This window comes from Myotis nattereri (genome assembly GCF_964212035.1).
Source record: "Myotis nattereri genome assembly, chromosome: 20".
NCBI lineage: Eukaryota > Metazoa > Chordata > Mammalia > Chiroptera > Vespertilionidae > Myotis > Myotis nattereri.
Window position 1 is genome coordinate 6,255,439 of NC_138096.1, and position 21,874 is coordinate 6,277,312.

Below are 21,874 nucleotides of genomic sequence, written 5' to 3' on the forward strand. Positions count from 1 at the left end.
GCTGTGACGCACAACAGCCGCCTCCCCTGCCACACATGGTCCTTCTGCGTGGCAGAAAGTGCTGGATTTCCACGTCTTTTCCTCGCAGTGGTTCTCAACCTTCCTAATGCCGCGACCCTTTAATACAGTTCCTCATGTTGTGGTGACCCCCCAACCGTAAAATTATTTTCGTTGCTACTTCATCACTGTAATTTTGCTCCTGTTATGAATCATAATGTAAATATCTGATATGCAGGATGTATTTTCAGGGGTCGCGACTCACAGGTTGAGAACCGCTGCTTTAAGGAGATGAAGGGGAGAAGACCTTAGCCCCGACGCATCTAGAATAAACTGTCCAGTCCCTCGCACTGGCCATCAGAGGCAGTCCTCCGAGCCACAGCCTGTGGTCTGCACTGGACTAGAAACCTCGAGATGAGAAAGGAGGGGTGGGACAGTGGGCAGGAGACCTTACACTTTTAGAAATTATGTAATAGTGGCCCCTGGGACTCCGTGTGAGAACTTTTTCTTCCTCCTCTTTGACTACCTTTTTTTGTTGTCCCCCGTTTTATTCAGTTACGAAACAAACTGAATCAGGAGCAGAATGCCAAGCTGCAACAACAGAGGGAGTGTTTGAATAAGCGCAATTCAGAGGTGGCGGTGATGGACAAGCGTGTGAATGAGCTGCGGGACCGGCTGTGGAAGAAGAAGGCGGCGCTGCAGCAGAAGGAGAACCTCCCCGTGCGTGGGCTGCTGGCTGTGGGCGGGAGGAGGGGGGGAGGCCAGCCCCGGGCGGCCAGTTCTCGGCAGCGGCTCCGTGGTCAGTGCTGGCTGTGCCCTCTGCGGAGAGGCGGTGCTCAGAGCTGCTCAGACGTGACCCATCTTCTTGTGCCTGTTGCCGTTCCGACCTGCGTGGCTCCGGTTTTCTCGCTGATACTTGTAATAAGGGTGGGGAGAGCTCACTGAGCGGTGCTTTTGTTTGGGAGTTTCTAGTAGGCTCTGGCTAGAGCTGATTGTTAAACACGACGAACATTTCCCAGCCTTTCCTGGATGCCATCTGCCTTGTGATCCTGAAGGACCTGTGCTTCCTCCGAAGGTTTCACCTGATGGGAACCTGCCTCCGCCAGGCGTGTCGGCGCCAAGTCGTGTGGCTGCCGTGGGTCCCTACATCCAGTCGTCCACCATGCCCCGGATGCCCTCCCGGCCGGAACTGCTGGTGAAGCCGGCACTGCCCGATGGACCCTTGGCCATGCAGCCTGCGGAGGGGCCCATGAAAGTCCACACCCTGCCCAACATGCGATCTGGGGCCGCCGCGCAGACTAAAGGTAAAGCCCGTCACGCACGTCCTGCCACAGCCCCGCCTCCCGCCCTCGCTGCTGCGTTTCCCAAGCGGGAGTTTTACAACAACGTCTTCCTGTCCCTGCTCGTGTTCAGATTCTAAGGATCCCCTGTATTCATTGCTGGGCGATAGGGTTCTTAGCCCTGAGTGACACAGTTCTGGTCAGGAAGGGAAGCAGAATGTACTGTCTTTGCAAATCCGAAAACTGTATTGAATTCCTCCTTGTGAACAAGGAAACTGTGATCGAATGTTAGTAACTGGGAACCAGCTGTCTGTGTGAAAACACCATCGATGTGGTTGATGGTGTTGACTTTGCAGAGCGCAAGGTGGTGAGTTCCCTGTTGGTAAGTCATGTTTATCTCAGATGTGCGTGTGCTTGAGCACCTGCCCGGTGATGATGCGAGGATCAAGGTCAGCCTGTTGGGAGGGAAAGTGTGAGTAACAGGCTCCTTAGTTAGTGGGCTTTGCATCCCCGGTCGTCCCCAGGTGCTTGGGAGGGACTAGCCGAGGTCTGTAATAGGAGGAAGATGAAGGGAGAACCGTGGAAGAGGAGGGTAAACACGGGAGAAAAGATAACAGTATTGTCTCATCCCCTGCCACTATCACGTGCATGCTTTTGCTCACTTAGTTATTATTTTGCCGTAATGGCCACTGTGAAGCAGTGTGGCACCTGTGAGTTTTTGTAGAGGTGCTTTTGTGTTGTTTCTGTAAGGAAAAAGAAAAGCTTTGAAACTTCAGTCCTGGTGTAGGAAAATCCTGAATACACTGATTTGGGCAAGACTAGTCCAAGTTATGGCTTATTTTCATTTTTTTGCCTATTATAGTGTGTGCTTTTGGTGTCGTTAGGGAGCCCTCGGCCTGCTAAATAGAAATCGTTTTCTGGGAGTGATGGTGACATTTTCTTACCCAGCGGAGAGCCATGTGTCCTTGTTGGCAGGCTTTCCACTTGCCACGATTAGTTTTAAATTGTTTGAGGGAGGGAGACCATTTTAAATTAAAAATGTGCACCCTAACATTTTCTAAATAAGTTTGCTGGGATGGTTGACTCTGAAATTTAAAGCTGTTTTTTAGAGATTCCATTTCTTAGCAGCAAAGGAATCATTAAAACCTCTTTAGAACCCAGGTTATTGTGGCTGCTTTTCTGTGTTCTAGGCTCTAAAGTCCATTCGCTCGGCCCCGACTGGAGTCCCCACGCAGACCTCTTCCCGAGCCAGGCCTCTGCCCCAAAAGGCGCCGGGAGTGCGCCCGACCCAGGTGAGGCTCGGCGCTGCTCCCAGCTTTCTGCTTGGGCTTCTCAAGGTGCCGGGAGTTCTTTTCAGGTGGTTTGTTTCTAGTGTTAAAGCCAGGGGCGGGGTTTATTTGCAGATCACCCTTAGCCAGGGAACGAAGGCAATGCCAGCATTGTCGTGTCTGGGTTATTTCTCAATCACCTTAATTTACAATTACTGAATGCAGGGTTCCAAAGAGATGGAGGAGGGAAACTGACATGTGAATAAGAAGTTCTATTACAAACAGTTTGAATATCAGTGTGATTTTCTTTCTTCTGTTTTCTTCAGCTGATGATGGAGAGGTTCCGCCGAGGGAGAAGGAGAAGAAAGTGCGCCCCTTCTCCATGTTCGACACGGTCGACCAGGCGGCTGCGCCCCCCGCCTTCGGGTCCCTGAGGAAGAACCAGAGCAGCGAGGACATCCTGCGGGACGCGCAGGTACGGGGTGTGGGCACATCCAGGGGTAGAGCCCGCTGGTGTTAGAAGGGTTACAGGGCGAGGTGGGGGGGTAGGAAGCGGCAATGACACCTGGGAGGTCAGGAAACACGCAGCCTCTGTCCTGGGCAGTGAGTCTGTGTGCGGTGTCACACCGACGGGGGCAGCTGACCTACCTGCGTCTGGGCCGTATTTCATGTGATTCTCTAAGAAACACGAGTGCAAAGGAGAACATCCAGTGTGTCTGCTCAGTTACCAGCCGGGACAGAAGTGGGCACAGCGGGGTGGTTCCTCGTGGGAACTGCTCTGCGTTACTGAGCCCACGTAAACCATGCCTCAGTTCAGAGACTTAGGAGTTAAATGAGAATGATTAAACGTGTGGAGCTAGGAGGTTTAGTGTTTACTTGCATCTGTGCAGTTGGGTCATCTCAACCATCCGTGTGCCCAGTTGCTCAGTATTTTTACTGACTCTGTGTGTGTGTGTGTGTGTGTGTATGTGTGTGTCTTACAGGCTGCAAATAAAAATGGGAAAGTACCACCTCCTGTTCCATCAAAACCCAAGCAGATCAACTTGCCTTATTTTGGACAAACCAGTGTGTCCCCGTCAGACATGAAGCCCGACGGGAACCCTCTGCAGTTGTCCGCAGCCGTGGCGTCCGTGGGAAATAAGCCCAAGCCTGCGGGGCAGCCGCAGAGGGGCCTGCTGGCCCCCGGCGCACCGTCGGGCGGCCAGGACCCAGCCCTCGTGCCCGGCGCCAAGCAGGAGAGCCCACCGGCCGCGGCTGTGCGGCCCTTCACGCCGCAGCCCTCCAAGGAGGCCGGCCTGCCTCCCTTCCGGAGGCCGCAGACGGTGGCGGCCAGCTCCATCTACTCCATGTACACCCAGCACCAGGCGCCTGGGAAGAGCTTCCAGCAGGCTGTGCAGAGCGCCCTGACCAAGGCGCAGCCCCGAGGGCCGCACTTCCCCAGCGGTAAGCTCCTCCCCTCCTTTCACCCGCGTGGGTGATGGCAGTCCCACCAGGGCTGTCACCCGCCAGGAAGCCAAGGGACTTGTCCCGTCTCACTGATGTTTTTCTGTGAGTTTTGTTTCATCGTGGCTTTTGGTCTTGATTGGCAGTTTAAAATGTGAGTTTCTGCTAAACATCAGCCACTGACTGCAGTGATAGTAGTGAATACTTCGAAACACGGAGTAAAATAGAGGAACAAAATCGATAGGAGAGACAGAGCCTGCTGGTGGTGGTTGCCCGGGGGCATCTGCTCCCACTCCCCGAGGGCTCCTTCAGAGCTGAGGACACAGGGCTCAGTGGGGACTCGGGACAGACGCCCGCGGTGTGCGCTGCACGAGGCTCTGTTCACATAGGCGGCCAATGTCCTCTTGGTGCCTGGACGATCGGGCAGCTGCCCGTGGAGGCGCTTTCATGAGATTCAGAGAGGCCTTCGTTATGGTTAGCCGTGGCTGTGACTTGCCAGTGTTGCTTAGCTGACGTTAATTGGAGCTTTTTTCCTTTTGTGATCAGTCTATGGCAAGCCTGTGATCACTGCCCAGAACCCACAGCCCCCGGACAGCATTTACTCCGGGAACCAGGGCAAACCCAGTGGCCCGGAGTCCGACACGGAGCCGGCCTCCTCCGTTCCGGAGAGCCACGAGAACGAGAGGATTCCTCGGCCCCTCAGCCCCACCAAGTTACTGCCTTTCCTGTCACATCCCTACCGAAACCAGAGTGACGTTGACCTCGAAGCTCTGCGGAAGAAACTGTCCAACGCCCCCCGGCCCCTGAAGAAGCGCAGCTCCATCACAGAGCCAGAGGGGCCCAACGGGCCCAACATTCAGAAGCTCCTGTACCAGCGGACCACCATCGCTGCCATGGAGACCATCTCGGTGCCCTCCTACCCGGCCACGGCGAGCGCAGTGACTGCCGGCCCCGAGAGCCCCATGGAAATCCAGAACCCGTACGCACACGCAGAGCCGGAGAAGGAGGTGGCCTGTCTGGCCCCTGAGCCCGTGTCCCCGGAGGCGGCCGCCCACACCAGCACAGCGAACAGTGACGTGCCAGCTCCTCCCCTGGGCCTGGATTATGTGTCCGAAGGTGCCCCGGACACCAGCCCGAGTTTCCCGAATAACGTGGAAGAACCGAATCCAGAGGCTCCCCACCTGCTGGAGGTGTACCTGGAGGAGTATCCCCCCTACCCTCCGCCACCGTACCCCTCGGGGGAGCCAGAGGGGCTGGGGGAAGACTCCGGGAGCCTGCGTCCGCCTGAGATCACCGGGCAGGTGTCGCTGCCTCCGGTAAGTCACGTGGTGCTCGTGGTGCTTCAGGGGCCTTGTCGCTCTTCTAGGGGCTGATTGTGAAACTCGGCGAAGCAGCACAAGTGTGTGCAGCCATTTGCAAAGGCTGGTGTGTAAACTGCCCGCTGCAGCGCATGTGCCCCGCAGTTTGTCTTTTTATTCTGTAACTAGAGGCCTGGTGCACGAAATTCGTGCATGGGGGCATCCCTCAGCCCAGCCCGCAACGACGCCAGCGTCCCTCGCCCGGCCTCAGGTCCGAGGCCCTTCCCCTCCCTCCATGTGGCTGGGTGCAGATGCAGGGCTTGCGCTGCCAGGGTGACGCCACCAGCATCCCACCCCGGTCACTATGGGTGCCGCCATCTTTGTCGTGGAGGGATGGTTAATTTGCATATTACTCTTTTATTAGATAGGATTTCTTTGACACAGAGTCGACCTTATAAATGGAAAGGAAACAGCGTTGTGTTTTTTTAAAAAAATATTTTTATTGATTTTTGGAGAGAGAGGAAGGGAGAGGGTGAGGGTTAGGGTTAGCTCTTGCCCGGTTGAACCGTGGGGTTTGCTATACCATGTTAGGTAGGTAATTTAAAAGCCAGTCTTGGTTAGTTTTGAACTTGACAGAAAACCAGCCCTCCCGTCACTGGAGATGGTCCTCTTAGCTCAGTTCCTGCTGGAGGGACGACCAAATGTATCTCACTCGGTTCTGGAAAGTCACGTTCTTTGGGCACATTGGTTAAGCTGTTGTGGTTTATATACTCTTCTGAGTAATGTGGTACTTTCATAAAAAGTGCTGAATATATTTTTGTGTCTTTTACCAACTCAGCTGAGATGTTATTCTCCCCATTTTTATCAGTCTCTTGCTTAGAGCAGGATCCTTAATTTTCCACGCTTTTCTTCTGCAGGGCAAAAGGACCAACTTACGTAAGACTGGTTCTGAGCGAATTGCCCACGGAATGAGGGTGAAGTTCAACCCCCTGGCTTTGCTTCTAGATTCATCTCTGGAGGGAGAGTTTGACCTTGTACAGAGGATTATCTATGAGGTATGATTGGTCAGTTTCTTAAACACGACCTTACATCATAGTTTGCTTTAAAGCTCAGATCAGGAGGCTGCAATAGAGAAGTTGTATTTTTAAATTTTCTTTTGGGGGAGGTGGGGTTGTTGAGAGGAACTCTTGAACTTGCTCCCAAGCAGGCGTTGCTGTTCTAAAGGTGCGACTGTCGGGTGTTCGATGATGCAGAAGTTAGTCTCCACCAGGCCCCCTCGAGTCCTGTGCTTTCTCGGGGGTTCCTTTCCCTCCTTTAACAATGCTCCTGTGTGGATTTATACTAGACTGTTAAATTACAGATGTGGTCCCTACTGTTCAGAAGCCTACAATTTAAAATATTTTTAGTTGACCTTTTTTTCTTTCCATGGAAAATGTCACTTGTAGTTAGATACTAATTTGTGGTGGAAAGTTGGAGGGTAAATAAACAAAAATGACTCTACGGGTACAGTTTCTGGTTCTACTTCAATTTTTGGGAAGAAAAAAGACTTTTCTTAGCGAGTGCCTACTTAACGTGGCTGTTTTGTCTGTCTTATTTCTAGAATTGTTCTAGGTATCGTTTTCTTGGCTCTCGTAGGCTTTAATTACGATTTTTTAAAAGGCCACGAGTCTATTCCCGTCCTCAGGATCCTGCAGAGCCAGGACGCCGTGGCGGTTCAGGTGTGCAGACACTTGAGCAGCGCCCATCCTTCTTGCTTTCCAGGTGGAGGACCCGAGCCTGCCCAACGACGAGGGCATCACGGCGCTCCACAACGCCGTGTGCGCCGGCCACACGGAGATTGTGAAGTTCCTGGTGCAGTTTGGTGTGAACGTAAATGCTGCTGACAGCGATGGGTGGTGAGATTTCCTTGCAACTCCGCATATTTTAGTCCATTTTTAAAAATTTAACTGTGAAACAAATTCTTAATGTGTGATAACATCCTGTTCCCTTCATGTTGGGAGCTCAGCTTATATATAATTTCCCGCTATTACAAAACATGGAGTTGAAAAACCCTGTCGTTATAGTCACCACACTTTAGTGATGGCGTCTGGATTGGGGATGGGGGTACACTTTTTTAAACCCGTGTACCCAAGAGGAACGAAATGAAGAGGGGAGAGAGAAAAAGGGTAAAGAAACAGAATCCTATGTACTGTAGGGCCTCCTTAAAATTCTCAACCCCTAGGTTTGGCTCAGTGGATAGCGTCGGCCTGTGGACTACAGGGTCCCAGGTTCAATTCCAGCCAAGGGCACATGCCCGGGTTGTGGGCTTGATCCCCCCCACTCCCCCAGTGGGGGGCGTGCAGGAGGCAGCCAATCAGTGATTCTCTCTCGTCATTGATGTTTCTATCCCTCTATCTCTCTCCCTTTCGGAAATCAATTAAAAATATATATTTTTTAAAAGTTTCTCAAGCCCTTCTTCTGAGCCTGGGCAGCAGCGCTGCCTCCCTGTCAGCCTGGGGTCGCTGGCGGTCCATGATAAAGCGATGGCCGTGCTGGCGAGAGAGTTGGTGATGGCGTTAACAGCGAGGCACATGTTCCGAGTAAAGGTCTGTAATGAGAAGACTGTCGGGTCCTCTGCTCTGGCAGAATAATTAGCTGGAGCTTCAGAGCATCCAACTATATACATCTCACCCTGGTTTAGATTATTACCCAGGTTTCATGTCCTTTCGCTCATTTCCTGAGTCTCCTCTCCTCCTCCCGCTCCAGCCCATGTAGCCCAGCACTCGGACGTGTTCCTCTGTGGCTGTGGCTCTCTGATGGGCTCGGCGTCTGCGTGTAACTGATTTAAAGGAAACTGTGAAGAGTTCTCGGAAGGCGGGGCTTAGTGGACGCGACTCAAGAACTTCCTTTCCAGATACCAGGTCGCAGCAGGTGCCGTTCAGTTAAGAACCGTTCCCAGTCCCTGCTGTCTGCCCCCACAGGACCCCCCTGCATTGCGCTGCCTCCTGCAACAACGTCCAGGTGTGTAAGTTCCTGGTGGAGTCGGGGGCCGCCGTGTTTGCCATGACCTACAGCGACATGCAGACGGCCGCGGACAAGTGCGAGGAGATGGAGGAGGGCTACACGCAGTGCTCCCAGTTTCTGTACGGTGCGTAGGCGTGAGACGTGCGTGCAGCACGCCGTGAATCCGTGCCCGCCCTGTAAGGACCGTTACCCCTCACGCTACCCCTCACAAGCAGCACCCCGAGGGGGAGGGGGGCAGGGCTGGAGAGAGGGGGCTGGGGAGAAGCTCCGCTACAGAGTGGGCGCTGCGGGACTCTCCGCTCCCCAGTTTGTGGATTTCACTGTCTTAGAATTCGGAGTCTCATTACTGTAGAGTTGACTGCGTGCAGGCTTTTCGCCACATCCTGCATCGCAGTAGTTACATGTGGTTCGTTCATCCTTCCCCACTTGGGAATGGGTAGCGACCCCTTTAACAGCTACACGCTCTGCTTTTCCCTCTGTCCGCTCGGGTTTAGGGAGCAGATGAGCCCTGGTGCTTAGGGGTCGGCTGGGAGGGGACGGCATGCCGCTCGCGCTCCTGTCCTCGCCTGTGGCGGTTCTTCTCCGACCCCTGGGCTTGCAGAAGGCTGTGTGGGGAGGCAGACTAGTGTGGAGAGGTGCTCAGGGGCCAGTGTGCGGGCTTAGAGCCGGCAGCGCGGGGACCTCGTCTGTCTGTCCCCTCTGCTCTGCGGCCGCCCTCCCTGCCCGGGACTCTGCGTGCGGGTGTTTAAGGGAGAAGTGCGAGGGGCCCGCTTGTACCCACGCAGACTCCTGCAGCAGGGGGTCCGCTCCACGTTCACTCCCTGTGCCGTGTCTTCCCGCCGCTGCAGGCGTCCAGGAGAAGATGGGCATCATGAACAAAGGCGTCATCTACGCGCTCTGGGATTACGAGCCTCAGAACGAGGATGAGCTGCCCATGAAGGAGGGAGACTGCATGACCGTCCTCCGGCGGGAGGACGAGGACGAGGTGGAGTGGTGGTGGGCGCGCCTGAACGACAAGGAGGGCTACGTCCCGCGCAACCTGCTGGGGGTGAGTTCCCCGGCCCGGGCGAGGCTTTGCGGGGGGCTTGGTGAAAACGCCAGGTGTTACGGGCTCAGTGCAGCCGGCTGCCCTGCGCTCACGGGACATGGAATGTGAAATGCTGATGGTCACAGGTTTAGACGCATCTCCAGTGGTTCCTGTTGATGGCCAAGTGCACGTTTCCACGTTTGCCAGGCCTGGCGGTCAGGGCCTGTCGCATGTGCAGGTGGGGTAAAGCTAACGGATGGGCAGTGAGCTCCCGACACTGGAAATGAAAGTGTTTAAATCGGGATTTGCAGCTCTGCTAGCGAACAGGATTGTTCTTTCTCTGCTGCTTGATTTTAAGTTTCAGAAAATAGTAAGATCGTATGAACCAAGAGCACACGAAGGGGGGCCGCCCTCAGTAAGACTCAGCAGGGCCTTCGGGGAGGAGGCTGGCTGGCCAGGGAAGAGGGGGAGGAACTCCTGGTGGACCTGGCAGGAGCCGCCTGGGGCTTGGGGCCTGGGGCCTGTGGACGTGGGAACCAGGCAGAGAAATGTGAGTTAATTGAGAAACTGAGCTCCCAGCTTAAAGGTACAAGTGCTTGCAGAGCCTGTTGGTGGGAAGTAGGCGAGTCTGAGGGCGGAAGGGCGATGTCACCTACACGGAACAGCACACGGGTCAGTAGCCCCGGCTCCCACTCCGGGCAGGTGCCCCGAGCCCTGCGACCTGGGTGACCGGCGCCGCGGGAGGCGGGTGGTGAGGCTGAGGGTAGGGCAGGTGCTGACAGTGGCTGGGAGGTGGATCTGTTGGTACTGCCATCAGCTGTGGGGCAGACATGGCCTGTGCCCACTTAGGGCTTCGACTGGCAGCGAGGCCCTGCCCCAGCCTCTGTCTGGCGCCCTGCGGCCGAGCTGGTTAAAGTGACTTGTGCCGGGGCCTGGCCAGCCAGCTGGTGACCAGCCTGTCCTCCTGGCTCTCCCTTCTCCATTGTTGCTTGTCTGCTGTGCAGCCTAAATGATTTCACCCGTCCCCACGCTGCCTGTGATGCAAGATTTATTATTCAACAGCCAGTGCTCCTTCGTGTAACGTAAATGACAGAGGATCGTGGAGCGAAAAGAAACAGGCATGGGCCCTTTACAAAGCTCTGAGTTCCCCGGTGAAGCAGCAACACGGAGGTGGCTCTCCGAGCCCGCTCGCTCTGCTCAGTCCTTAGCAGCAGAGAAATGCGTGTCTGAGCGCCACTGTCCCTCGGCCAAACCCCAGCCAGCCAACGCCGACTTCTCCAGTGTCTTGCGGCCTCCGAGAGCTGGTTGCTTATTTGGGTCTTGTTTTAGTCCCTGACAAAGAGGTGCTGTGGTGGCGGCTCGAGGGGTTGGGGAAGCTGGGGGGGGGGATTCCCAGCGGGAAGCCGTGGCCCAGATGCGGGGCTGCCCGTGCGTGTGGCTCAGAGCTTCTGGAATCACGGGCTGCACTGAAGCTCCTTTTGGCCCAGCGGTGAGCAGTCTGTCCTGTGGAAATCTCCTCTGGACCGGAGTGGCCTCCGCACCACATTCTTTGTTTGTTTCTTGGAAATTTAAAAAAAAAAACTGCATACATGTTGAATTTTTAGCCAGCGGCTCAGCTACGCGTTTAGAAAATTGTGTTGGCTGAACATCTTTTCTCGGAGAGAAAAATAACCCTTTATATAACGTGGATCCTGCAGTTAGTTTTTCAGTTTTGGCTGGAAGTCTGACTCCTTTCTTTCAGTAAAACCTTTTCCCCTTTGTGAGAGGAGAGGGAGAAGGAGAGGGGGAGGGAGAGGGGGGAGGGGGGCTTTTGTTCCGCCGCCAGTTGAATTACTAGTTTGACTTGCTCTTGGCTTCCCGACGGGGGATCTTGTGACCTTCACATACACACTGCTCTCCAGCTCTTGTTATGGAAAACACACACCCACAAAACCCTAAAACAGAACACTCCCCTATCGCTCCTCGATCTGTAGACTTGGAGTCAGGGCATTTGGCTCCTGACAGCCTGGAGTCCCGGGACACAGAGCTGTGTCCGTAGTGAATCAGGTTGAAAGAGACGTGAATCTCTTACGTTTCCCTTGAAATGGGAGCTTCAGGTGCGGGGCCTAGCATGTTGCAGGTCACCGCAGCCGGCGGCATCCTCGCCAGACTTGTTCGCTGTGCAGATGGAGCTCACGCTGAGAGCATCGTGGGTTTCATGTCCCTGCCGTGGCGTTGTGCCTGCTAAGGGGCCCTGTGGCTTCTGAGTGTCCCTGAGCTGAGAGTTGCTACACGTGAATCTTTGTGTCCTCGGGCAACTCTGGGGGCTTCACAAGGCAGAAGGAACCCTTTTCTTTCATTTTCTTCCCTGTCCCACCAGTCCCCACCCCCATATTTCCTGAGCTGTGTTCCCCCATGTTCGTATGTGTGTAAACGTCTTGTAAACTCTCTTACAGCTGTACCCAAGAATTAAACCAAGACAGAGGAGCTTGGCCTGAAACCTGATTGAAGGTAGTTAATGAAGAACTAATCTCTGTTACCACTAAGAAGTCATAGGATTGTTTTGGGCACAATCTCACAAGACTTATTTCAATGACGCCGTAACGTGAGAGCCGTGAGAATGCTCTGGAAGAAATGAAGGATGGAAGAACTCCCTGTTGGTGCAGGACGGCGGCACCAGGAAGTGGAGCTTAGGCGGAAGTGGCCTCACTGCGCTGGGACAGGCGTGCCAGGAGCACTCAGACACAGCGACTGCCTCTTTCCGCCAGAAGCAGGCCCTTGTCGGGCTCCTGGGAGACCCTTGGAGTTTTCCAGCACCTGCCCCTGTGCCTGTCCCCCCACGGGAAGGACCAGGGCCATCACGGGCCACCCTGGGCCACCTCTGATGGCCCCAGCTGCCCTCGGGGGCCCCATGAAGGCTCGAAGGTGCACACGCCCGTGCCCTGTCAGTGAAGAGCGGTTGGCAGCCAGTGAGCAGTGACTTTATTGTTACACGTGTTTGTAGCATTTTAAGAATTAGGCATATATTTGAAATATTGAAACCAAGCTACACTACAGATAATTAGGTTTGGAATCTTGTTTTTAGGCCACATTTGAATCTATATTTATTGCCTTTTGTATCTTGGAAATGACTTGTTATAGACTTACCCATAATACTTGGCAAGATCATAGCTGACTTTGAAAACAGTTGTAATAAAAGTAAATGTGGGACTTTGCGCTGCCTTCTGGTTTGGTTTCCGTGTCATGCACACCCCCACCTGGGAGTCGGGGTCACCCGGGTCAGAGGGGAAGCAGGCTGCCCCGCCACGCCTCCAGGAAGCACAGCACGCACTGCGGTGCCAGGCGACTCTTTATTTAACAGCACATTCGGCAGGTAAGGCAACAAGGCAGCATTCCCATAGTGTCAGCGCAGCCTCAGGGGAGCCGAGGAACGACCCCCCCACTCACTGCGCGACCCCCCCCAGTCCGTGTGCGACCCCCCCCAGTCCGTGCGCGGCGCTGGAGGTGGCTGAGTGCGGGAGCTTGAGCAGGCAGCAGCTTGTTTTGTCTTCATCACAACAGGTGTGCACGCTGGACGCCTGGGTCCCGTGTGGCCTCCCTTCGGTATTTTTAACGCTCAGTGTAGGATACACATGGACTCGAATCTCAGACTGACTGTCTGCCAGTCGGTGTCCTGGAAACCGCCTCCTGTTTAACCGGAGACGGCGGTGGGCGTTCTCACCGGCTCCAGGGGCCTTGACAGCATCCCTGTTGACCATCGTCCTAGTATTTCCGATTTTACTTAAGGGATCGGGTGAGCCCTGAGCTGCTCTTTGGTAAATGTCGAAGCTGCATTTTTGAACTGGAAGTTGCTTTCAGTATTCCCAGCAGGACCCTGTGTCCTCTGAGATGGACTGAATGTTTGCTCAGCTGTTAAAACCCCTGCATTTTTATTTTTATGTTTTTTACCTGATTTAATATTGCTCTAAAGGGACCGTGTGTAAAAGTAAAAAGTGTATCCTATGTACAGATTTAAAGCTTTCTTTGAGCCAGTCGAGGGTTAAGCGACTCGCTTGCATTTAGTCTAACGATATGCAAATCTTTTCCTATCTCAAATGGTATCGTTAGGTTCGGCTATAATCATCGGTTTAAGTAAATGTTCCCGTAATCGAGGTCCGGATAAAAGTTTCTCTGTGAAAGCTTAGTCCGTGGCTGATTTTCTTTCACGAGGAGTCTTCAGGCAAATTTGTGTATAACTTCAAAGTACTGAGAAACAGAGCCACTGGGAGGAAGGAGAAAAAAAATCAGTTCAGTGACTATTTTTAAAATGAAAGGCAACTTACCTGTAGATGATTCTGAAGGACTGACTTGGTACCAGAAAAGCTGAGCGAGGGTTAAGATATCAGTGTGCCAACTCATATTTTTTTCTACCTGATTTCTAGAATCTAGTTTTTCACAGGTTAGTAAAAAGCTGATACTTGAAGCAGATGGTCGTGAATTATATTCAGGGTTGAATGAGACACACGAAATGTGCGACTCGGACAGCATCTGGATTATTCTCACTCTGGGGTTTTTGTTGTTGTTAATCCTCACCTGAGGGTATTTTTTCTATTGATTTTTAGAGAGACTGGAAGGGAGGGAGGGCGGCTGGGGAGAGAGATTGATGTGGGAGAGACGCTCGATTGGTTGCCGCCTGTACCTGTCCTGACTGGGCCTGGAGGTCGAGCCTGCAACCCAGTACGTGCCCTTGACCGGGAATCGAACCCGAGACCCTTCGTTGCCCAGGCCAATGCTCTCATCCCGGAGCGACCACCCGGGGCTTTCACGCTGTTTCGCCCCATCAGCTGGTCATCTGGGGTGTGGCTCTCCCTTAAACGAGTGGTTTTCAACCTTGGTTCTTACTGGAACTTCTGGTAGCTCGAATAGGGATCCGGACCGAACCGGCTGGATGGCCCTGGAGAGCAGGACTTGGCAGAGTCAGCAGGTGATGCCACCTGCAGCCAGGGCTGAGCAGACTGCAAACCGAGGGGATTTACTTGACATGGTGTAGCTCACCCTCAGCAAAGACTAGGGTGTGGGCAGCTCTAGGCGCCTGTGGAAGGGGCGGCTGAGGGCAGCAGGGGAGCCGGGGGCAGATGTTTCCCTGGGAAGTGGGGAGGGTGGGCCGAGGTGGCAGCTGGCCGGCGTGGGGTGGGAGCTGGGGAGGAGTAGGGCTCCCAGTAACAACGGTACAGGGGCTCGAGTGTCCGGACTTAGCAGATGGCATGTTGTGTCAGTTGTGTGGCCTCCACGTGAGATCGCCATCTCGGGGTAGGGCTGTCTCCCGGGCTGCCGCGTTCTGAGCACCGTGTGACTTGTAACCAGCTAAGTAAGCATCCTTTCGGTCGGCTAAAGGTACTGCGGATGCATCATGCAGTCAAATAGCTCTTTCTCTAGAAATAGCTGGCTCTCTCTAGATTTCAAAACTCAAGGGAAAGCGTTGCCTTCTTAGGACTTAGCTCCTCTCTGGTCCACGGGGACTTGGTCAACCCCCTGTCCCCCCCAGCACTGCCCCCCGACCCAGCCCTTGCTGCTCCGTTCCCTAATGAAAGCGTGCCCGAGCTGGCTTCTTTCTCGGATGGGGGAGAGGCTGCTGTCTTCAGGATGGCGGGAGGACACTGTGCATTGTGTGGCATTGGCATTCCAGTTTAATTTGGGTTGATGAGCATTCCAGAAGTGGGCCTGGCTGGGGTTCCAGACATGGGAGCACAGTACTTACTTAAGGGAAGCTTAGTTACTATTGCTCATTTTAATTTATTTTTTAAAATATATTTTTAGCCCTAGCTGGTTTGGCTCAGTGGATAGAGCGTTGGCCTGCAGACTAAAGGGTTTTATTTTATTTTTTAAAAAAATATTTTTATTGATTTCAGAGAGGCCGGGAGAGGGAGAGATAGAAACATCAGTGATGAAAGAGAGTCATGGATTGGCTGCCTCCTGCACGCCCCACACTGGGGATGGAGCCTGCAACCTAGGCATGTGCCCTGACCAGGACTCGAACCCTGACCTCCTGGTTCATAGGTTGACGCTCCACCACTGAGCCACACCAGCTGGGCTGTTTATTTTATTTTAAAGGGGGAAGAAGGAGAGGAAAGTGATTTTTCTCAGCAGCTATTTTAAGTTCATCTGTTCTAAGAATGCACTTGGATTTCATCTACAGGGTTTCCTTCTAGAAGCACCCTGCCCAGGCTTGCTGGTTAGCAGGCCGCGTTTCTTAGAGGGATCTGCACCTCTTAGAGTGTTTCATAACCCCACCCAGTGCTGGCCTCAGGGCGAAGCTCCTGGGACCAGGGACCAGGTGCGCCTCCTGGTGTTCTAGAGCCGATCAGAAGCTGGGGAAAAGCTGCAAACACAGTGCCTCATGGGGTCCTAGACCCATTCACGGGCCTGTCCCCAGCAGACGAGAGAGCTTTCAGACAGCATGTCAACCAGCCATAGGTCCCTGTCCCCCAGGCGACAGCCCTCCCCTCCCGTCCAGGTCCGAGCGAGGGGTGGTGTACTTACAGAGATCAGGTCGAGCTGTATGGTTCCCGTGTTCTCGGGGTCCAGCTGCTTAAATATCCCTGGGGAGGGAGAAAAACAGGGTGTCACCCGTGAGCGAGTAGCAGCGACGGGCACGTCATCTCCTTCCCCTCTGGCAGCCGCACCCCTGAGTCTCCCAAGCCGTCATTTCTTCCCTCCCTCCCCCAACGAGAGAAGGGTTTCCACCCTCAACTGGACAGACAGGCCTCTGGTCCCGGCGAGCCCACCCACGTGGGAGGCGGCTGCTCTCGCGCGTGGGGACTGACACGTGTCTACCCCCAGCGGCCACTTACTGAACAGCGTCTCCAGGCGAATCAAGCAGCGGACAAAGTTATCGAAGTCGATGATGAGGTCGTCGTCGGCGAAGCGAGCCACGATGACCTGGTGGAGCTGGCAGGGCAGCTTGAAACCTGAGGGGAGAGGACGAGCAGACGCTGGCTCAGGACGGGACTGCACCCCGAGCTCTGAACACAGGCGGAACGGATGTGGCCCTTTAAATGGCAACTACGATCGCTTCTGTCCCCTGGCCGCTCGTCGAGGAGGCCGGGTTGGTTTTGCAGAGCCAGGGCCTTTGACTGTCATTCCCAGACTGTCCCCCTGCACCCTGCCTGGCTCCTCACTATCCAACAGGGAGGACTTGTCCTGTCTGTTCCCACTTCCACCCTCACACTGTTCCAGGGGGTGAGCCACTGCCTCTCCTGTTTGTTCAGCGCTGCGTCATCTCAGCGACTAGGTTCTGCCTGGATGCATGTGGCAGAAGCTGCTCTTGGTAAACGAATATGATTTCCCTCCAGGAATAGATCTGTTCAGGGGTCCTGGCTGCCTGGGATCAAGGTCACACTTCCCAGCATCCCTTGCAGCCCTCTGGGGCCTGGTGACCACATTCCGGCCATGGGATGTGTGTGCAGTGACCTGTGTGTCTTTCCCTCCGTCAGCCCGTTGCCGGGATGGGGGTGTGGTGGCAGGCCACCTGGGGCCCCACGGCCACATGCTAAGGGCTGGTGACAGAGCTGCCGGGTCCCTAACAGCCGGGGGCACCCTCCCAGCCTTGAACTTCTTCAGCTTGTGGGGGGTTAAGTGAGAAAATGAGGCATCTCGTTTAAGCCAGCGATTTGGGGTCTTTGCTAATACAGTGAACCCTCTCACATGGTCCTACCTGTCCCCCCAAACACACCCGTCTGTCTCCCACAAGCTTGCGCCCCTTTTATCCGTGTCCCACTCTGCCAGGGACTTCCCCCTAAGAGGCGCGGAGACGCCCCATGTGTGCCTCACCAGCCCTGTACCCCAAAGGGGGAGCTGGGGGCGCGGCCGAGAGCCGGCCTTGCCGGCTGGACCCGCCAGGCTTCTGAGAAGGAGACTCAGACGCAAGGCGGCCTCGTGGGCAGAGCATCTGGGCCTCGTTTGGTTTTACCCATCGGCCTTCACGGGGGATGAAAGGGATGGGATTGTACTAAATGGCACCTGCTTTATCTCACCGCTCACCAAACTGCGTGTTGTGTTGTGTGCGTCACACACGCCACCAACGAGGCAAAAGGAAACGCCATCAAGTCTCACCTGCTTCTTCTAAGGCTTTCCGCATCTCGTAGGAGTTCATGGTGCCAGACCTGTCCACGTCGATTTCCCGGTAAATTTTCTGGAATGGCAGGTGCAAGACGGTTATGAGAACCTGCCCCAGGGTAGGGCAGGCACAGGCCCCTCGGTGCCCAGGGGGCAGGTTTCCCAGCTCCGCGCCCCCCACCCTCCCGTCGGGAGAATCGCCGTTCCTGCCGCCAGTAGCTGATGGTATTTTGCCTCTGTGTGCGCCGGTTTGTAAACCCGCACATCCAGGCAGCCAACTACTGGGGGGCCCGTGTTCCTGTCTTACGTATCTGTATTCTCCGGCCGTTAGAATTCCCAAGCACAAGAGGCCACACAGCCTTTGGGGGGGCGGCTTCCAGAAGACCCCGTTTCTGATCTGCGAGCTAAAGGCGGGAAGCAGACCACTGAGCCTGCAAAGCCCTGGCTTTGCGCTCTGGGCATTTGCCGGGCCTGCCTTCACGCATCCTGAGCTCATGCCCTGGGAGGTGTCCCTGCCCCTCCCGCCGGGCTGCTGTGTCCACAGGCCCAAGCGCAGCACGTCCCGTCACAACCCCGGCCCTGCCGGCAGCCCTCCCGCGCTCACTTGGTACTTTTGAATCTTCGTCCAGAGAACGTAGAACTCCTTCAGGCCCAGCTTGCCGCTGCCGTCGGACTGCCTTCAGTTAAGGAGACACTGGACACTCTGGGACCACAGGAGCTCTGGCGGACCCCGCCCGCGGGGGTGGGAGGGCCGGAGAGACTCCTGCTGGCTCCCTGCGCCCCGCTTGCTGACTGGTCGGGGTGCCATAGGGACCCCAGATCCTGCCCAAAAGGAGCTGTCGGATGACATGCAGGGGGCTTCTGGTGGCTTCTAGTGGCTTGCTGATTGGGGGGGGGGGTATTCTTGGGTGCATGTCTAAGAGGCCTTTTTGGGGGGGAGCTACACCGCGGGTGCTGGGAGCCCATGAGACAGAACCTCTTAGAAGCTTGGACCATCCCTGCCCAGCACTTATCAGGGGCATCAGGAACAAGGCGGAAACGGATGATGCGTCGGCCCCGGGAGCAGGCGGGGGCCTGGGAAGGCGTGAGCGAGAGCAAAGGGCGAGGAGATGCTCGCGGAGGGTGGGCTCTGTCTCCACCATCGACAACATCGTGGCCAGAGGACACATGCGCATCAGAGACACCATGGCCGAGGGAATACAGGTGACCCTCAACAACACAGACTGGACCTGGGCAGGTCCGCTCCGATGCGGATGTTTTTCAATAAATGTGCCCAGTATTGTAAGTGTATTTTCTCTTATGATTTTAATAACATTTCCTGCAGTCTACTTTAGAGTAAGAATCTATAATAATAAAAGCGTAAGATGCTAATTAGACCGGACATCCTTCCGGACGACCTTCCGCACAAAGCCGGGGCTGCGAGGGAAGCCCGGGTCCCGGGTGCCAGAGGGAAGCCAGTGCCGGCAGCCGGGGGAAGGAAGGCCTACTCTTGCACGAATTTCGTGCATCGGGCCTCTAGTATGGTATATGATGCCTGTCGCACACAATATGTGTACATCAGCTGTTGATGGTATTGGTCAGACTTCCGGTCAGCAGGCGGCCATTAGTAGTTAAGTTTTGAGGAAGTCGAAAGTTACAGGAGGATTTTCTATGATGTGGGGGGCCAGTGCCCCTCGCTGTTCAGGGGTCAAGTGTGTTTTCCTGGAGGAAGAGGTGGAAACATATCCAAGCGCTGGGGGCAGAGGATGGTGGGCGCACCGTGGGAGTGTCCTGCCTGAGTCCCAGGAACGCGCCCATTGCCCTCTGAGCCTGGGGCCTGGCTTTCCCTCCCCTGAAGTTCCACACGTCCCCTTGTGACAACAGTCCTACACCCATGCAGCAGCGGGCCTCCCTGGCGGGCAGCCTGCCTGGCTCTCTCTCTGCAGGTGACATGGCAAGCTCCCCGGCCCGTGTTCTCGGGAACGCGTGAAAAGGATACATCCAGCATGTCAACCATGATCTTGCAGGTCTCCAGGCTGAAGCCATCCGACTTGATATCTTGGCCTAGAAGACAAGGTAAGAGAGACAGGAAAACTTCCTGCAGCCGCACTGGCGAGAGAACTTTCCAGGACCACGGTGGCAGGGCCCTGGGTCGGCGCCTCTGGATACAGTGGCCACTGGGAAGATGTGGAGTGGCGCATCTGGCTACTGGCTTGGCCCGGGACAGTGCAGAGGCGCCTGCCTGCTCTGTGTGCTCGCCGTGGGCCAGGGGGGCTCCCTCCATGCTTTTCCTGTGGCGGTTGGTTATCCTCACCTGAGGACATTTGTCCATTGGTTTTTAGGGGGAGTGGAAGGGAGAGGGAATGACAGAGAGAAACGTCGATGTGAGAGACACACATCGATGGGTTGCCTCCTGCACACGCCCCAGGGCCCAGGCCGGGGAGGAGCCTGCAACCGAGGTACGTGGCCTTGACCGGAATTGAAACCACGACCCTTTAGTCCACGGGCTGACGCTCTATCCACTGACCTGAGCCGGCCAGGCCCACAGGTGCTTTTAAAATAAGTAAAACAACGATGACTGACTGCGACCTGAAGTGCTCCTGGTGCAGACTCACCCGTGGAAAAGCAAAGTGGGGGCACGTGAGTTCGTGGAGGCCGGGCTGGGCGGAGGGCTTACTCGGACCGTCTGCCGCAGGCGTTTTCCGAGCCTCCCTGTGCCCAGAAGCCACCTGGGACCTGTTCTCTCCCAGGCGGGTGCCCTCTCCTTGGTGCTGGCATGCGAGAAGCCCACCGTTTCTGTCATGTCCTCGTTAAGGTTAGAACCTGACCCAGCGGATCTCAACCTGGGGGTCAAACGACCCTTTCACAGGGGTCGCCTAAGACCATGGGAAAACTCATATATAATTACATATTGTTTTTGTGATTCATCACTATGCTTTAATGATGCTCAATTTGTAACAATGAAACTGGGGGTCACCACAACATGAGGAACTGTATTAAAGGGTGGCAGCATTAGGAAGGTTGAGAACCACTGATCCTAACCCGTCTCAAAGCTGCCAGTCTGGGCCCAACCCCTTTTTGGGGTGGGCAGGGGGCTGTGTGCGGGGCGTGGGCAGGGGGCTGTGTGTGGGGCGTGGGCAGGGGGCTGTGTGCAGGGTGTGAGCAGGGGGCTGTGTGTGGGGCGTGGACAGGGGGCTGTGTGGGGCGTGGGCAGCCAGGAGTCACCAGGCAGCTGGGAGGGGGCTCCCAAGCTCAGAGGCACGGGGAAGGCTGGAGCAGGAGGCCAAGTGCCTGGTTTCCCACCCCCACCCTCCATCTGTGTGGAAACAATGAGGCTTTAGTCAACACGTCTGCGGCCACACGTCTGAAGCCTATGACCTCACCGGTGCCTGGCGGCCGCGGGGTAAACACCACCGCCTGTTTTCCCTGCAGATTGGAGCGGGGAGGGACTGGCCCGTCCCCCTGGTGGGAGCTGTGACTCCGGAGCTCTAACAGCCATGGGTCTGGTGACCACAGGGCGGGAGCCAGTATCTCCGGAGACCCTGCTGGCCCTGGGCTCTGGGCTCCAAGAGGAGGATCTGCTTGTCTCCGGGGTTAGTCTGGGCATGACTGGGGCACCCACAGGGCTGACGCTCAGGCCTGCAGCATCCCGCCCTGTCTGACCCAGGCTTCCCCCTTCTGACTCACACCCTGCTCCTGGGCCGCTGTCTTACCAAAGGCCCTCGGCTCCTGTGACCATCTGAGGGGCAGAAACAGAGCTGGGGGAGTCAGGTTATAGCAGCCCCGTGTGGCTCAGGGGTGAGCGTCAACCTAGGAACCAGGAGGTCACGGTGCGATTCCGGGTCGGGGCACATGCCTGGGCTGCAGGCTCGATCCCCAGTGTGGGGCGTGCAGGAGGCAGCCAGTCAGTGGTTCTCATCATTGATGTTTCTATCCCTACAATAATAGAAAAATTATAGAAGGATTCCTGACTGTGGGGGGTCGGTGCCGTGTGTGTGTGTGTGTGTGTGTGTGTGTGTGTGTGTGTGTGTGTGTGTGTCTCCCCCTACTGGCCACCAGCGGCGAGGTGAGCCATCAGCCCTTGCCTATTTCCTGCTTTTGGCTGTGCGCAGCCTGGCCCTCCAGCCCCTCGGGTCTCTGTCCAGTTTGCTCCTTCTCTGCGGAAGCCTGGGGCCTTGACGTCGCCTGCCTGGTCACTGGCTCCAACGAAGGGACATTTCTCCCGGTGAGAAACGGGCCGGCTTAGGCTCACTGACACACGTTTGGGAGATGCAGCTTTTTAACGTCATTCCCTTGGTTTGAGTATAAGACGGTCCATTTATTTTTCATCTTCCCTCATTATTGATCGATGCCTCTCCATCAGTGATTTCCAACTAAGGACGGCCAGGGGACGCAGGGACTCGGGGTGCTTCCCTGCTCCCGTTGTCCAGGCGCTCGGGTGCTCAGCCTTTTGTTGCCAATGACTCACCACAATAGCCACCATGTCTGGGGTACGGGCTTTCTGCT

The 21,874-nt window shown here is 55.5% G+C and overlaps 2 protein-coding genes across 2 annotated transcripts in view; one reads left to right on the top strand and one right to left on the bottom strand.

The window, feature by feature from the left end:
* TP53BP2 (tumor protein p53 binding protein 2) overlaps positions 1-12,510 on the top strand; it is a 29,045-nt gene extending 16,535 nt beyond the window's left edge. The window contains exons 7-17 of the mRNA XM_081114430.1: positions 553-717; positions 1,073-1,301; positions 2,468-2,569; positions 2,872-3,020; positions 3,529-3,988; positions 4,535-5,304; positions 6,204-6,341; positions 7,048-7,181; positions 8,247-8,413; positions 9,138-9,337; positions 11,752-12,510. Of these exons, the coding sequence (XP_080970556.1) occupies positions 553-717; positions 1,073-1,301; positions 2,468-2,569; positions 2,872-3,020; positions 3,529-3,988; positions 4,535-5,304; positions 6,204-6,341; positions 7,048-7,181; positions 8,247-8,413; positions 9,138-9,337; positions 11,752-11,793 (2,556 nt within the window). The 3' untranslated portion in view covers positions 11,794-12,510. The remainder of the gene's footprint in view (positions 1-552; positions 718-1,072; positions 1,302-2,467; positions 2,570-2,871; positions 3,021-3,528; positions 3,989-4,534; positions 5,305-6,203; positions 6,342-7,047; positions 7,182-8,246; positions 8,414-9,137; positions 9,338-11,751) is intronic.
* A 117-nt stretch (positions 12,511-12,627) lies between these two features.
* Positions 12,628-21,874, bottom strand: part of CAPN2 (calpain 2) — a 38,231-nt gene continuing 28,984 nt past the window's right edge. The window contains exons 16-21 of the mRNA XM_081114431.1: positions 19,368-19,432; positions 17,994-18,062; positions 17,387-17,465; positions 16,126-16,242; positions 15,815-15,873; positions 12,628-13,556 (exon numbers count right to left, since the gene is read on the bottom strand). Of these exons, the coding sequence (XP_080970557.1) occupies positions 13,533-13,556; positions 15,815-15,873; positions 16,126-16,242; positions 17,387-17,465; positions 17,994-18,062; positions 19,368-19,432 (413 nt within the window). The 3' untranslated portion in view covers positions 12,628-13,532. The remainder of the gene's footprint in view (positions 13,557-15,814; positions 15,874-16,125; positions 16,243-17,386; positions 17,466-17,993; positions 18,063-19,367; positions 19,433-21,874) is intronic.